The sequence below is a fragment of the Heterocephalus glaber genome, unplaced genomic scaffold, assembly GCF_053883595.1.
Source record: "Heterocephalus glaber isolate CG9 unplaced genomic scaffold, H.glaber_assembly_v1.0 deba00001481, whole genome shotgun sequence".
NCBI classification, from domain to species: Eukaryota; Metazoa; Chordata; class Mammalia; order Rodentia; family Bathyergidae; genus Heterocephalus; species Heterocephalus glaber.
The window spans coordinates 43,015,088-43,029,688 of NW_028258317.1; the positions used below are offsets into that span (position 1 = coordinate 43,015,088).

Consider the following 14,601-nt stretch of genomic DNA (forward strand, 5'->3'; position numbering starts at 1 on the left):
CCCACACTCAAGGTTTTGAACCCTCCAGAGACTGGATCTACAGAAGTCTGCTTTTGGTGTAGACTCCAGCTTTTGCTGTTTTCTCTCTCTCTCTGCCCTTTTCTCCCTCTCCCATTCCCATCCCAAGTTTATTCCTGTGCTCTCTGTAGATTAAAAGTAGAAGTAATTCTAAGTTTCGAAAGTATTACAGCCTGTCCCTCGGTAATGTCATGGGGGCATATACTAATAAGCTGTTTACTTTGACATTTTTAGTAATAATGATGTAGAATTCTAAGTTGTTTAACTGCCTGTCTTCCCAGAATTCTCAGCTTTTGACCTGTCCTGTGATGTAAAAGCGTCTTGTTAACTGCCTCTTTTGCTTGTTGTCAGCAGAACTGTGTAGTTTAGAATTCTGTTTTTTGTAAATAAAGAGTTAATTATTCACATGTAACATAGATAATTTAGTGTAATAAAGCTTTAACTTCTGAAAAATTTGTACCAAATTATAAGGAATATAATAATATTTTTATGCTGTCTTTCTTCTCTCCGTATTTAAATCTCCAGAATCTATTGGTAAGTGCTTAGTTCTGAAGCGCACTTCACCCCCCCCACTAATTTCCATATTCAGACTATTATTATTATTATTAATAAAATGCATGGCATGCATTTTACTAACTGTCAGTGTAGACACAAGACCTCTGTAGTGGCGCACACACATACACCTCCACAGAACTGTTATCGTATGAACACTGTATAGAAAAATAAAATATACACAGATTATAGCACACCAATGTAACATAATAAGTAGCATAAGCTATCCAGTTGACAGTGTTTGTTTCCAGTTAGTCCTTAGTATTTCCTATGATAGTATATATATATATGGATATCTATATATATACTTAAATAGCTTAGCCAGCATTTTCCTAAACTATGTCTTGAAAAATATTGTATATTTATTTTTTTAAGGATATGAGGCATATAAGATATAATTCTAGCCCTATGTGACCCCAGACCTAAGAGCTCAGTTGCTTCTCTGAGAAAGGCAATGCTGCCTATTATGGTCTTTGCCCTCTGTGCTATAGTGAAACTTGCTTTTATGATCTAATAATACTATCTAATATATTCCTGTTTTACCAGTATAGTAATTCAAGTTTCTTTTAAGACCTTATTTAATTCTGTAAATCTAATTTAATTCTTCTCCCCAGCCCTAGCCTCCTTCTTCTCGTACTAATGCTTCTTCTTTCTAATCTTATTTGCATTCATATTATCCACCCAGGTGGTACACCAATAAGAGGTAAGAGTGCTGAACTAACGTTCACAGAATGGTCTTACTCATTCTTTCTGTTCTTCCATCCCTCCTCATCTCTGTCCTGTTTTCCAAGTCATCCCGATAATGTTCATCAACTTAATTTTTTCCTTTGTACCGTTTGGTTATGATTCGTGCCTCTCATATTGTGAACTTTCCTTTCCTTTTCCTTTTTCTCTTTGTTTTGTTCATTTCTTTCTTTATGAAAATGATTATTTAAGTTGTGATATGCTTCAAAGAAAGCATATCCAGGTCTTTAGACCACAGACCAGTCACAGCGTACCATCTGTCCCTCTTTTTTTCCTTTTCTTCTTCCTTTTTCCTTTTTCTCTTTTTTTTTGTTTTTTTTCTTCTTTTTCCTTTTTTTTTGTCCAACTGGAGAAAAAAAAAGATCATTTTTTTCTTCCTTAGCTGTTCTTGTTCTGGACCAAAGCCAAGGTGGTCTGGAGAACAGTAGCAGACATGCAGAAGACAGCCTGGACCATCTGCTTTTTGTCTTTATCTTTCAAAAGGTTTTTGCTTTTGTTCTTCAATGCTTTTTTCTCTTACTGTCTTAAAAGTCAAAGAATGACTCCCCTTTCCACCTGATCCTACTCACCTACAAGCTGACAGCAATGCTTTTTTCCCCATTTCTTTTTTTCTTGGATCACTCGTCTCTGGATTTTTGGATCTTCTGTCCTTCAGGCTAAGGAAACGAGGTGCTCAGTATTCTTGGTGGTATGTGTATTGCCGGTTTTTCATACTTTGACTCAGTGTGCATTTCTTTTGTAATTCTTGTTTTGTATTTTTCTTGGGGTTTTGTGACACCGCACTGCTAATCCCACTGGTGGATTGTGATGGGTGTCTTAGGGGATCCGTCTCGAGGTCCTCAAGCAGTGGTTGGTTGGCTCCTCCTGCCTGGCACAAGCCGTGCTTTTGAACTTTTTCAACGTCTTCTAATGCAACTGCTCTTTGTTTTTCAGCAAATGTAATCAATGATTGTAAGTCGTGGCAAACTGTCTTTCTTTTCTTAAAAATCTGCATGTCTTAAGGGAGTTTTGTTTCTTTAAGTAATATTTTGATAACTGATAATGACTAATTTTAATTTTTTTGCTTTGTGCAGCCTTTTTGTGCTTGCTGCGTATTTTTGGCTTTCTTCAGCAGAAGACTTTCTTGAAAACTCAGCCTGGTTTTTTTGAATGTACCAATCTTTTGCGCCACTTTTGATATAAAAATGAAACAAAACAAAACCAAAAATTAATCTTTTGTTTTATTTAAAAGCCATACTTCCTTGAAGCAGTCTCACCCATCTTCATTTAATTAGTCGAGGAAATAAGAGTGTTAATTATGACTAGAACTCTTGCTTGGGAAAAAGAGATATTGTTTTCTTATGCTAGCATTGACGATGTTAAAAAAAAGAAATAATCTCTATATGTTTTTCTCATCGCATCATTTTCTGTCTGTGCACCTTAGCAAGAGATTGAATCGACGTTGAGCGGACCTTCACTTTGCAGGGCTTTGCATATTGTTAAGAGGTTTAGCTTTCTGAACCAAGAAAGCCTGCTCTGACCATCTCTTTGGCAATATATTTTATATCCATACAGGAGCCCTTCAGATCGAACAGAGTGAAGAATCTGACCAAGGAAAATATGAGTGTGTTGCCACCAACAGCGCGGGCACTCGCTATTCTGCCCCTGCCAATTTATATGTCAGAGGTAGGAATGCTCTCACCCGGGCATGGCTTCTTCATCCAGGGTCAGGGGGAGCTGACACACCCACAGGGTCTGCGTCCATATGTCACTATTTAATAAGCAGTTGCAGTTGTGGAAGCATTTTAGAAAATAGAGAATTAAGAAATTTAAGGGGTTGGTTTTTTTCTAACAAAATGAGAAAACTCTGAGTATAATCTATCCCGAGGCTTTATCTTTGTAAGTATACTTGCATTTTTTACATTTTTATTCTATTTTTACTGCATTGGTTGAACTGTGCTTTGCATTTGTTTGAGATTTTCTTCTTTTTCTTCCACTTTTTTTTTCCTGCTGTTTCTGCTCTGTTTCCTTATCAAAACTTGAAATAATTGCTCGGTGTGCTACTAATCAGTTGTGTGTACAACTCCAGGCATAAAGGTATTTGTGTCTTCATGACCTCTGCTGCCGAGCTGTAAGGGTAAAGATGCAGATTTTTTAAAGAAGGGTGCTCTATGGAAATACCACAATTGTAGTCCTTTTTTATATTGTCTCAATTATAAACACATAGTATTATATATAGAATTCTATATCTGCATATACTTACCTATGCACATATATTCACATGGATATTTATTTAAATTATTAGGAATTGAAAAAATCCAGTTGTTTGATTGCCATGGAACCCTGATTGTATTTTTAAAAATAATATTAGTTGTCCTTGGAACAGGGATGAATTATGAAGATGTATTTATATTTTCTCATATATAATAACAGAAATGATTACAGTTTGAGCTTATAAATGGCTGTGCCTTTCATTTCGAGGGAAAAACAAAGTACTTCCTCTTCCCTGGAATTCTCAAAGCCAGTTCCTGTAGTTTTTTATCCAGTGAAAACACTCTCAGTGTTGGTCTATATTTCTGAATAGCCAGAAAGGCTTGGGTGGGGGTGGGAATAGACAAAAGACTGAGCAGGCTTTTAGTTACTGTAGCATGGGGTCCCTTAAGGAAATATCTAGCTTGATTTTGAAATTTTTGTTAGAGGTAATTTGTTTTCCTGGGGATGCTGTTTCTCCTCTCTTTCTATGGAGTTGGGTGGGGGAATATGAAGAAAACGGTTTCTTCTGTAAATACCTGGAGAGCCCCTCAATCCTTTTTCTCACAATGGTGACCTCCTTTGCTGCATGAGGCATGCGTACCTTCTTCCATTGAAAATTTCAAAATGATGCTAGCTATTGTTTCTAATAATGTGTTAGTCTGTAAGGTATTGCTAACATTCCAGCTAAGGTAGGAAAGATGAACTAGAACAAATAAAGATGTTGGAGTAGCAGTTGAAAGCCTTGATATGGCCTTTTTACTCTCTCTGTGTTTCCCTTGTTTTTCTCCTTTCCTCATTTCATTGTGTTCTGCATCAAACCCCCTACATCCCTCAGAGCTGCGAGAAGGTTGGTGTGTTTTTTACTTTTTACCCACCTTACAAAACTATTAATTAAACCAATAACAAAGAATACAAATGAAATGAATGTAGCTGCATTGTGGTCTCCTTTTGGTTAATGGTATATTTTAGCAGGGAATGCTCTGGCTGTGGCTTCTGTTGCTTGCCGCCGGTGGTGTCTTAACTATGATGCATGATGGGAGAGAATGTACCTGGGTGCATGGTAACTGGTAACACTTAACTCTCTAAGGTCCAGTGAATTGGTCAGTGTTCCTGCTTTCCTCCTCCCTCTACTCTTCCCATGTCCCACCTTCCCTTTAATTTCTGTCTTCTAAGGATGCCTGCTGCCCACAGAATGACTTTCATAGTTGTTCCCCTAATCCCAAGCATGAAGACTAAACTCCCCTCCATTTTTCTTGATATGTTCTTTGACACCTCAGTCTACACTGGCTCCTGCTTGCTTCGGGTAACCTCTGTGAACTGGCTGCAGGAGGCATGCTTAGCTCTCTCTCCTTCTCCTATGACTGTCATGAGGCCATCGCAGTGAGCCCTCTCAGGTCAGCAGAGGTCTATCTCAACCTTAAGTGTGACCCAAGAGATTTGAGACAGAATCATTTATCTTCTTCTTGGAGTTATGAGGTTGTCAGGCAGTCTTTTTATAACTTCAGAAAACGATTTATTCTCTGTATTTAAGACATACTTCAAAAGATTACTCTCTTGGTATAAAATTCTCCTGGTGTAATGTTTTACCAATAAAAGCCCAAGAGGAAACCTATTTATCTCTCACCTGCTCCTTGTACCATGTCCAAACTGCATGTATTTAAACATACATAAACATGAAGATTTTCTGAAGCAGGAACACTGAACTGTAATTGCTTGGTAATTTTTTCTATGTTATGTTGCTTTAATACAACCATTTCTCTTAATGTCTTGTTTAGCTGTATGTTTTAGATTTGGTGCCCCCAATTTAAATGTAGATATAAAAAGCCTCTACTAGATTTTGTGGTCATTGATGTTGTTTTATCTTCAATATGTACAGAATGGAATCCTAAATGTGAAGCACCCAGCCCCCTTTCTGAATTTGTAATCCTTCCCTTTAACAACCTCAGTTTAACCTGCTCTCCAACTTTCAACCTTCCTATCCCCCAAATCCCCATCTCAGTCACTGTACTCTACATTTTCCCTTTGTATGTAGTTCTATTTCTCTGTTATTTCTTCTGTTTTAATTATTGTCTTGGATCCTAGCCATTCTCCTATTATCATAGCATGGACATGAGATTCCATCTTGTGCATGCCTTGCATGACTCAGTCCAATATGTTTACTGGTGTTGGCCGGGTTCTTCTTCTGTAGATCTATATATATATATTATATATATATATATATATTTTTTTTTTCTGTTCCAGTGTTAGTGTGAGGTTTTGAGGCTGCATCCATGCTGAATCTTAAAGAAAATAAATTGCACATTCAGTGTATTCTAGGCGGTGTTTTCCAGGGCTGGGATGTGACTGTGGTTCCACACAAACATTCACATCAACTGGAAGTGCACAGCACTGAAGTTGGTCTTGATACTCAACTCAAACATGCTGGTGATCTTCCAGCCCTTTTTCATACATATACACACATGCATAGAATCATTGTTATATGCATGCATGTATATGCTTTTGTGTTTATCTTATGCATGATGTTTGTGTATTGTTAGTTTGTAGATAGTTTTTTGTGGGGTCCTTTTAGGTCTGAATCAACTTTTGTATGAAAGTCACTAAGATATAAATGATTAAACTAAATAAATTCTTCTGTGTATAGCATACCATACTTGTATGGTCTGTATTATCCACAGTTTTTTATTTTCTGTTTTTGGACAATCCACAATATGTTTCAATTGTTTAATTTTGTCTGTAGAGTGCATGTCATATATTTAATAAGCCACTGTTCTTCTTGCCTTGTATATGTTATCATCTTCCCTTGTGTTTTGTTCCAGTTCGCCGTGTCCCACCAAGATTCTCTATCCCACCCACTAATCATGAAATCATGCCAGGTGGAAGTGTTAATATCACCTGTGTGGCAGTGGGGTCACCAATGCCTTATGTGAAGTGGATGTTGGGGGCAGAAGATCTGACACCTGAAGATGACATGCCAATAGGAAGAAATGTCCTAGAACTGAATGATGTAAGACAGTCAGCAAATTATACTTGTGTTGCTATGTCAACACTGGGTGTCATTGAAGCAATAGCACAGATCACTGTCAAAGGTATGTTCCATGGATTATGCTTTGAAAATATGGGCAAAGTCAAGGCACTGGCTAGTGTCCTTAGGAAGTCTGTCCTCAGGATTCTAAAATGAGTCAATTTATCATTCAGCATTTCAGACATGTATAACTTAATCATATCTATGCTGTTATATAAGATACCTGTGTGTATATTGGCATATTCTTTTTTAAAATGTAATGGCAATCTAAGGTGGAGATAATTGTCAAATTATTTAGCAACAGACCAGGCCTAGACAGAATTAGGAAGTGTAGAGTCTTCATACTTGTCCAGAGCCTTGATAAAATCTCAAGAACTCAATGAATGTTGTTAAATGTGTAAAAGCTCTGAAAATGTTGGGGAAAGGCAAGAAGGAGTTGAAATCAGCATTATCTAATAATACATGCTCTAAATTTTTGATGAATCAAACCATGAAAACTCAAAATGCAAATAGCATTATATTGTTTTAGTTTTATCTTTCACCTTTCAAAGATGAGTGCTCATGACATTCTCCCTTGGAATACATGCACTAAATATAACCAAAGTACTATATTAAATGACTATTTTTGAACAAAGAAAGAAATGGAACATGTAGGAGTGCAAGTTGCTTTTACCCAGTATTTGTAGAGTTCTAGAAAACTTGCAAATTGAGTCAGTCTGAGGGTGACTTAATTTTTCTGCAAATGTCTATAATTATTGCAAAATAAACACAAATTATCTCTCCTTGTAGGCACTAAACTTTCAAAAATGTAATATACATGTTATGGTTTTCATTCTATCTCCAGTGAGCATGTGTATCAAATATATGTCATGTAAAGCCAATAATATGACAGGAGAACCTAGTCCATTATCTGTATTTATAGTTATTTAAAATAATGCATTGTCCTGCCTCACAAGTGCAAGGTCCCAAGTTCGATCCCCGGTACAATAATAATAATAATAATAATAATAATAACAACAATGTATTGTCTGTCCTCAACACAGTAAAGATGCAATACTTATTCATACATTACAGACACAAAATATATAATACAATAAATGTGAGTTAGTGAAACTTAATAATGTCCACCAAATATCAGTAAATACAATTTTAATTAGTAATATTTTTATTTGCCTTGAAAGTTCAGGCAGACACTTATGGGAAAGCTAGATCACCTACTTCATTGAAAATGTCAGGCCAGCATATTTGAACAAATGTCTTTGTATTATTATTTTTAGTAAATTTCCTTAGCCAAATATTGTCATTCTATAGTTCCTACAGTAATATGCAAATATTAAATCACCTCTTTTCATAATAACCATTTGAGCTTTAAATATTTGAAGGTTTACTAAAGACCTTCAAGGATGCAAAAGCAGGAGTTACATTAAGCTAATAGCTTCTTCACTGTCTCATCTTTGCTTTCCTAGTGCTTGCCACTTCTGTACCCTTTCTACCTCAAAAAAATAAAAAAGCATGAGGATGAATCTTGAAGGCAAAAAATCAAAATAAGTGGAAATTAAGAGTTTGAAGAGGTAGAAGAGAGTGGATACTGACTTATTCAGCCATTTGCAGTTATTCACAACTTCCTTAGTACCAGCAGTGTTCTTGGTATTGAGAACATAGCGCTAGATATAAAGTACAAGTTTGATGCTATTGGAAAGCTACCATTCCAAGGGTGGTTGTAATTTTTGCCTTTATGTTGAAAGGAAAACAGGGCTACTATCCTAGCAATATGAATGTTCCTTTCTGGGATTTCTCTAAAATGGAGCAAGCACAGTTCCCCTTTTTAGAATCATTGTCCAGAGCAAGGAGCTTAAAGAGGAGGTCACTGATATAGATGGTTTGTATTCTTATAGGATTACTTTGAGTTGTGCTCTGCTGAAAAGAGGGAATAGCACCTCCAAAATAATAGATATAAGTGCAAATTGTCAATTAGCTATCATCTCAGATATATCTGATACAGAATATAGAACTCTTAGTATTATTGACAATAAATTACTTTAAAAAGTGATTTGTAAAAATGTCTTAACTTGGCACCTTCAACTTTTTTTTAACAAGAAGAAAACACTGGTATAAAATTATTATTTTTTTGACCTTAAAATTCTTCTTTATTCTTTTTTGTACTGCTGGGGTTTGAATCCAGGAGCCCACGCATGCCAGACAAGCACTGTACTCAAACCCTACCTTGAAATTCTTGGTTAAATTATTTATAAGAAAATTTTATGTGTCATAACTAATATTCTTTCATAATAATCTAATTCCATTGTAATGTATTCAATTTTTTTGGTCTTTTCAGTGTTCAGTGAGATTTAGTTATCTCATTTATTTGTTGAACAGGGGGATAAGTGGCCAAATTTTTGGTGTAAAAGTGGTAAAAATTGTAACTGCTATTTTTTGAGAGTGCCAGATGTAGTCTAAGAGTATTACTGGATTAGCTCATTAATCTTCACAGAAAACTCATATAATACAGTTACTCATCTGTACAATACAACTTCAGCAATGCAGTTTCTCTTTTTCACATGAGGAAACTAAACGAAAGAGAAGTTAAGCAGTGCATCCCGGATCATTTAGCTAATAAGTGGTGGATTTAGATACAAGCCCCCCAAAAGGTGCATTGAAGCTTTTCTAGAAAAATGGGATCTGTACCAACTGTGTAGGTTTTGCTGTACTTTTTAACCACTTAGAAAGCTGTCCTTTGCCTTAATTTCATGTAATGTAGTTGTCAGTGATTTATAACCCTATTATTCCCAAGTAGAATTTGTTGCTTGGTCCATCTTGGGGAGGACAAGTAGTGACGCCTTTTTCTCCCCCAAGCCTTACCCAAGCCTCCGGGAACTCCAGTTGTGACCGAAAGCACAGCCACAAGCATCACACTGACGTGGGACTCAGGGAACCCTGAGCCCGTCTCTTACTACATCATCCAGCATAAACCCAAAAACTCCGAGGAGCCGTACAAAGAAATCGATGGGGTGGCCACCACCCGCTACAGCGTGGCCGGGCTCAGTCCCTACTCGGATTATGAGTTCAGGGTGGTTGCCGTGAATAACATTGGGAGGGGGCCTCCCAGCGAGCCGGTGCAGACGCAGACCTCGGAGCAGGCGCCGTCCAGCGCCCCGAGGGACGTCCAGGCGCGCATGCTGAGCTCCACCACCATTCTGGTGCAGTGGAAGGAGCCCGAGGAGCCCAATGGACAGATCCAGGGATACAGGGTCTACTACACGATGGATCCCACTCAGCACGTCAACAACTGGATGAAACACAATGTAGCCGACAGCCAAATCACTACCATTGGCAATTTAGTGCCCCAAAGAACGTACTCTGTCAAAGTCCTGGCTTTTACCTCAATCGGAGATGGTCCTCTTTCCGGTGACATACAGGTCATCACTCAGACCGGAGGTGAGTTCAGTCCAGGGTGGGAAGCAGGGCAGGAGGGCAGGGAGGGAGTGCAGAATAAAGGTAACATGAACTAGATGAAGTCCAGATTAAGGACTTCAAATCAAAGGGTTGTGAAAAGACTTCTGAAAAGGAATAGGTAGTCATCTGAAATAATAACCATTTTAGGCAGACATGTGTTGGTGGGACCCTCTTATAAAAAATAAACCTTAGACAAGAATAACTTGAAGACTTTTCAGCATGAGATGAGTAAATGCTTTCACCTTGCAGCAATTTGAGATGAGAGAAATTGTGCTTTGTACCAGTGGCCATGGTAGGGTGCTCTCAAGAGAGTATTTAGCGTGAATAAGATTCGATGGCTCAAGATAAAAGTTAAAACTAAAACATTAAAGGGGGGTCAGTTATCTAAGTGGCCTTTATTTGTCAGGAAGCTGCTTGATTAAAGATACTCTCAGTCTGGCTTAGATTTTTATTTTTCTTTGTGTAGCCTCAGTGGATGAAGAAAGGTAGTCGCCAAGATCTCAGACCGAACTTCGGGGCCTGATTGGCCTATTTTACAAGGTGCTAGAGCAGACAGCACTGTTTGATGAAGAAAACCATGGCCCCCTATTTACCTAGGAGAATATAGAATCTCTTTGATGATTAATTCAGAGTGGCAGTTTTGATTCAGGCTGGGAGTATAAAATAGCAGCTCTCTTCTAAAGTTTATTCTTGAGTATTATAGAGCTACTTATTTGACTTGTGTTCTTACCTTGTAAATTTGTGGCAATGTTTAAACACTTTGGTTTTTTTAATCATTAGTTAAGTTTATTGGTACAATTTAGATATGCATAATAATCAGATTCATCAGATAGAATCTGTATCTGTACATGATGTATCTTGACTTATTTTTTTCCCCATTTCCCTCCCCTCCCTTCTATCCCTCTTCCCCTTCTTTTTTACAAAAGCTTTGTTTGCATTTTATGTTTTTTCATTTTCCCCCATCCTTCCTTTCCCTCTCTCCTCTCCCTTCCTTTTTCTCTGTCCCCTCCCTTGTTCCCCTTCCCATTTGAACATTTTCTTCCTATTTCACAATATTTATTACACATTTTGGTGCTTATTTACACTTTCAGTTTCTCACACCAGAGAAACAATGTGATATTTACACATGTGTGACCAATTGATTTTACTTAAGAGTATGATCTGTAGGTGCATCCATTTAGATAGAAATGTCTCAAGTTTATCCTTCTTTATGGCTAAGTAGTACTCCATTGTAAAAAAAATACACATACACCACATTTTCCTTATCCCCTCATCAGTTGATGGGCATCTGGGTTGCTTCCAAGATTTAGCTATTGCAAATTGTGCCACTATGGACATGGATGCACATGTATCACTGTGGTGTGATGTGTTTAATACTTTCAGGAAGATACTGACAAGAGGGATAGATGGGTCAAATGCAACCTGTAGTCTTAGTTGTTTTAGGAATCTCCACACTGATTTCCACAGTGCTTGCACCAGACTACACTCCCACCAACAGTGGAGAAGGGTTCCTTTTTCCATACATTTCCCATGATTTGTTGTTGGTTGATTTCTTGACAGTAGCCATTCTTTGTGGCCTAAGATGGAATCCCAGCATTGTTTTAATTTGCATCCCTCAAATAACCAGTGATGTTGAACTTTTTGAAATATTTATTTGTTGTTTCTACTTCTTCATCCAAGAAGTGTGTATTCATCTCAGGTTCCCATTTTTGGATTGGGTCTTTAAATTTGGGGGATTTAATTTTTTCATTTCTTTATATATTCTAGAAAAGTCTTTTGTCTGAGGAACAGCTGGCAAAATGTTTTTCCCACTCTATTGGTTGTTTCTTCACTCTGTTGGTGGTTTCTTTTGCTGTGCAGAAGCTTTTTAATAAGTTGAGATCCCAGTTGTTGATATTTTATAATATTTCCTGTGCAATCAGAGTTTTGTTTATAAACTCCTTGCCTATACCAATGTCTTTTAAGAATTCTACCTATTCTATCTTCTATCTAATTTAGGTTTGTTTTAATATTTAGATCTTTGATCCATTTTGGTTATGGTTTAGTGCATAATGAGTCCAGTTTTAGTCTTCGGCATGTGGAAAACCAGTTTTTCCAGCGCCATTTATCAGAGGCTGTCTTTCTTCCAGTGAAGGTGTTGGCCCCTTTGTTGAAGATAAGTTGACTAAGTGTGCTTGGAGTTGTTTCTGCATCTTCTAATCTGTTCCATTGATCTTCGGGTCAGATTTTTTGCCAGTATCATGATGCTTTCTGTTTGTCTGATTTGTTTGTTTTTGTTTTTGTTTGTTTAACACAGTAGCTCTGTAGTATAATTTTAAGTCAGGGATTGTGTTGCCCACTGCCTTGCCTTTGTTACCTAGAGTTATTTTTCCTATTTTAGGTCTCTTCTGGTTCCAAATGAATTGTAGGGATGTTTTCTCTAGTTCTGTGAGGTGTGCTATTGGTATTCTGATTGGGATTGAATGAAATCTGTATAACAGTTTTGGGAATATGGCCATCTTGCCTATGTTGTTTCTTCCTACCCATGAGCAAAGCATCTCTTTCCATTTTTGGATACCCTTTTGATCTCCTTTTTTAGAGTACTGAAGTTTTCAATGTAAAGATCTTTTCTGCTTTACTTTTTTATATTGCTATTTGGTTATCCCTGACTTGGTCGTGGATTTATTATCTTCTCTATTATGATATATAAAAAGTAGCCATAAAATTATGTATTTCACCACAATGGTACTAAATATCACCTGTTTCCTTTCCCTACTTTGTATTTGTAGTTTTTTTCTGGGTTTCTTTACTATATTAATATGCCTTAACTTTACCATAGTAGCTTCACACTGAAAAATGTAGTAATCTCTGAATCTTGTTCTATTTTTTTTTTTTTACTGAAAGTGGTCATCTGTTTGAGAATATTTCTGATTGTATTTTAGTAGCTGCATAACCATTAAAAGTTGATAAGAAGGTATGTTGGAGCTTATATTCCACTTTAAGATTTTGTAATTTTTCAGCTGTGATTTGTTTTTAATATCCCTGGTGTTGAATTGAAATAACTACAGTGTGAATCCCAAGCTACCATTTGTTAGCTCTGTGACCTTGAACATGCTACTTCATGTGTTGATCAAATTTACCTCACTGTGACAAAATAAATGGTTTATTTCGGCTCATGATTTCAGGCCAGGGTAAGCTGGTTCCATTCCTCCATATAGGGTGTGTGATGAAGCAGAGTATTGTGCAGGCACTTATGGTAGAGCAAATCTACCCCTTCTTGGGGCCTAGCAAGCAAACAGAGAAAACAGGAAGAGGGAAAGGCGAGGGGTCTGGTATTTCCCTCAGGGTCATAGCCCTATGGACCTAGCTTCCTTCCACTCATTCCAGTCTCATGACTGTTCCATCAACTTCCTAGTAGTGCCTGCCACAGGCTGGTGACCAAGACTTGCATATGGGACTTTGGGGACATTCAAAATCCAAAAGATAGCACTTCATCTCTCTGAGCTTCAGGTTTTCTCATCTATAACAACTACCACCTTGTAGAATTTTGTGGTTGTGCTAGTTTTCTAGGGGTTGGAATGCAAAAATACCATATTCTGGATAGTTCTGACATTGGGAATGTGTTGTCTCACAGTTCTGGGGCCTAGAATTCTGAGATCAAGATGTTGGCAGAGTTGCTTTCCTCTGAGGACTATGTTCTATACTGACTCCTTGTTTGCTAGATGTAGAAACATTATCCTATCTTGACCTTCCTCTTCACACGGTGTTCTCATTATAAACCAGTAGTGTCCATTTTTATGTAATGACACCAACCACAGTGGGTTTTAGCCCAGCCTAATAATCTCTTCTTAACTGATTAAATCTACAGTGATGATACAACCCAATAAAGTCACACTCAGAGATAACGGACACTAGGACTACAACATAAGAATTACTGTTTGATACAATTCAGAGCATAAGAGAGCTGTAGATCAGATAATGGACAAAAATGTTTTATAATTTAGTAAATATACTAATTTTAATAATAGCTACTGTATATAGCACTCATTATTATGTGAACTTTACATGTATTCTAATGATCCAATCAGGATTATCCCATGTGACATTGATTTCATATAATCAAATCACATAAAAAATTGGGGACCTTGCTTTGAGCCAGAAGGTGACTAAGTGGAAAAGAAGAATTTAAATCCAGGGATGCTGACTACTTTTTAAACCATTATTATATTTCAAATTAATTACTTCTCAAGTTGAAATTTTTTGTCCTTGTGTCTACTAGGTATTCAATAGAGACAGAAGAGAGGATCAGTATCATAATCATACCTTTAATAATATATGATTTATTTCTGATATACTTGAGGTAGCTAGTAGATTATGCCAGTAAAAAATACATTAAGTAATGTAGATAAAAAGAAACAAGTTTGTCTAAAGAAATGAGAATAACTTTGTTTCATAATAAGATTATTATACTCAGTCACTGAATTTGACTCATAATTTTTATCACTACCAGTTTAAATATAGAAATCTACAATGTTTCACAACTTTATTTTCAGAAAAAAGATTTAGCTACCCAAGAAACACAACTTTCTTTTGTGAATTAC

General features: G+C 36.9%; 1 protein-coding gene across 25 annotated transcripts in view; it reads left to right on the forward strand.

The window, feature by feature from the left end:
* The window catches only part of Ptprd (protein tyrosine phosphatase receptor type D), a 403,506-nt gene that overhangs the window by 208,635 nt on the left and 180,270 nt on the right, over positions 1–14,601 (forward strand). For 13 of the 25 annotated variants that reach the window (XM_021252829.2, XM_087183441.1, XM_087183439.1 and 10 more), the window contains exons 5-8: positions 1,256–1,273; positions 2,869–2,979; positions 6,363–6,632; positions 9,422–10,003. In XM_021252829.2, the coding sequence (XP_021108488.2) occupies positions 1,256–1,273; positions 2,869–2,979; positions 6,363–6,632; positions 9,422–10,003 (981 nt within the window). Of the gene's footprint in view, positions 1–1,255; positions 1,274–2,868; positions 2,980–3,711; positions 4,394–6,362; positions 6,633–9,421; positions 10,004–14,601 lie in introns of those variants that run through there. The other 12 variants (XM_021252835.2, XM_087183448.1, XM_087183455.1 and 9 more) reach the window with 3 other exon arrangements.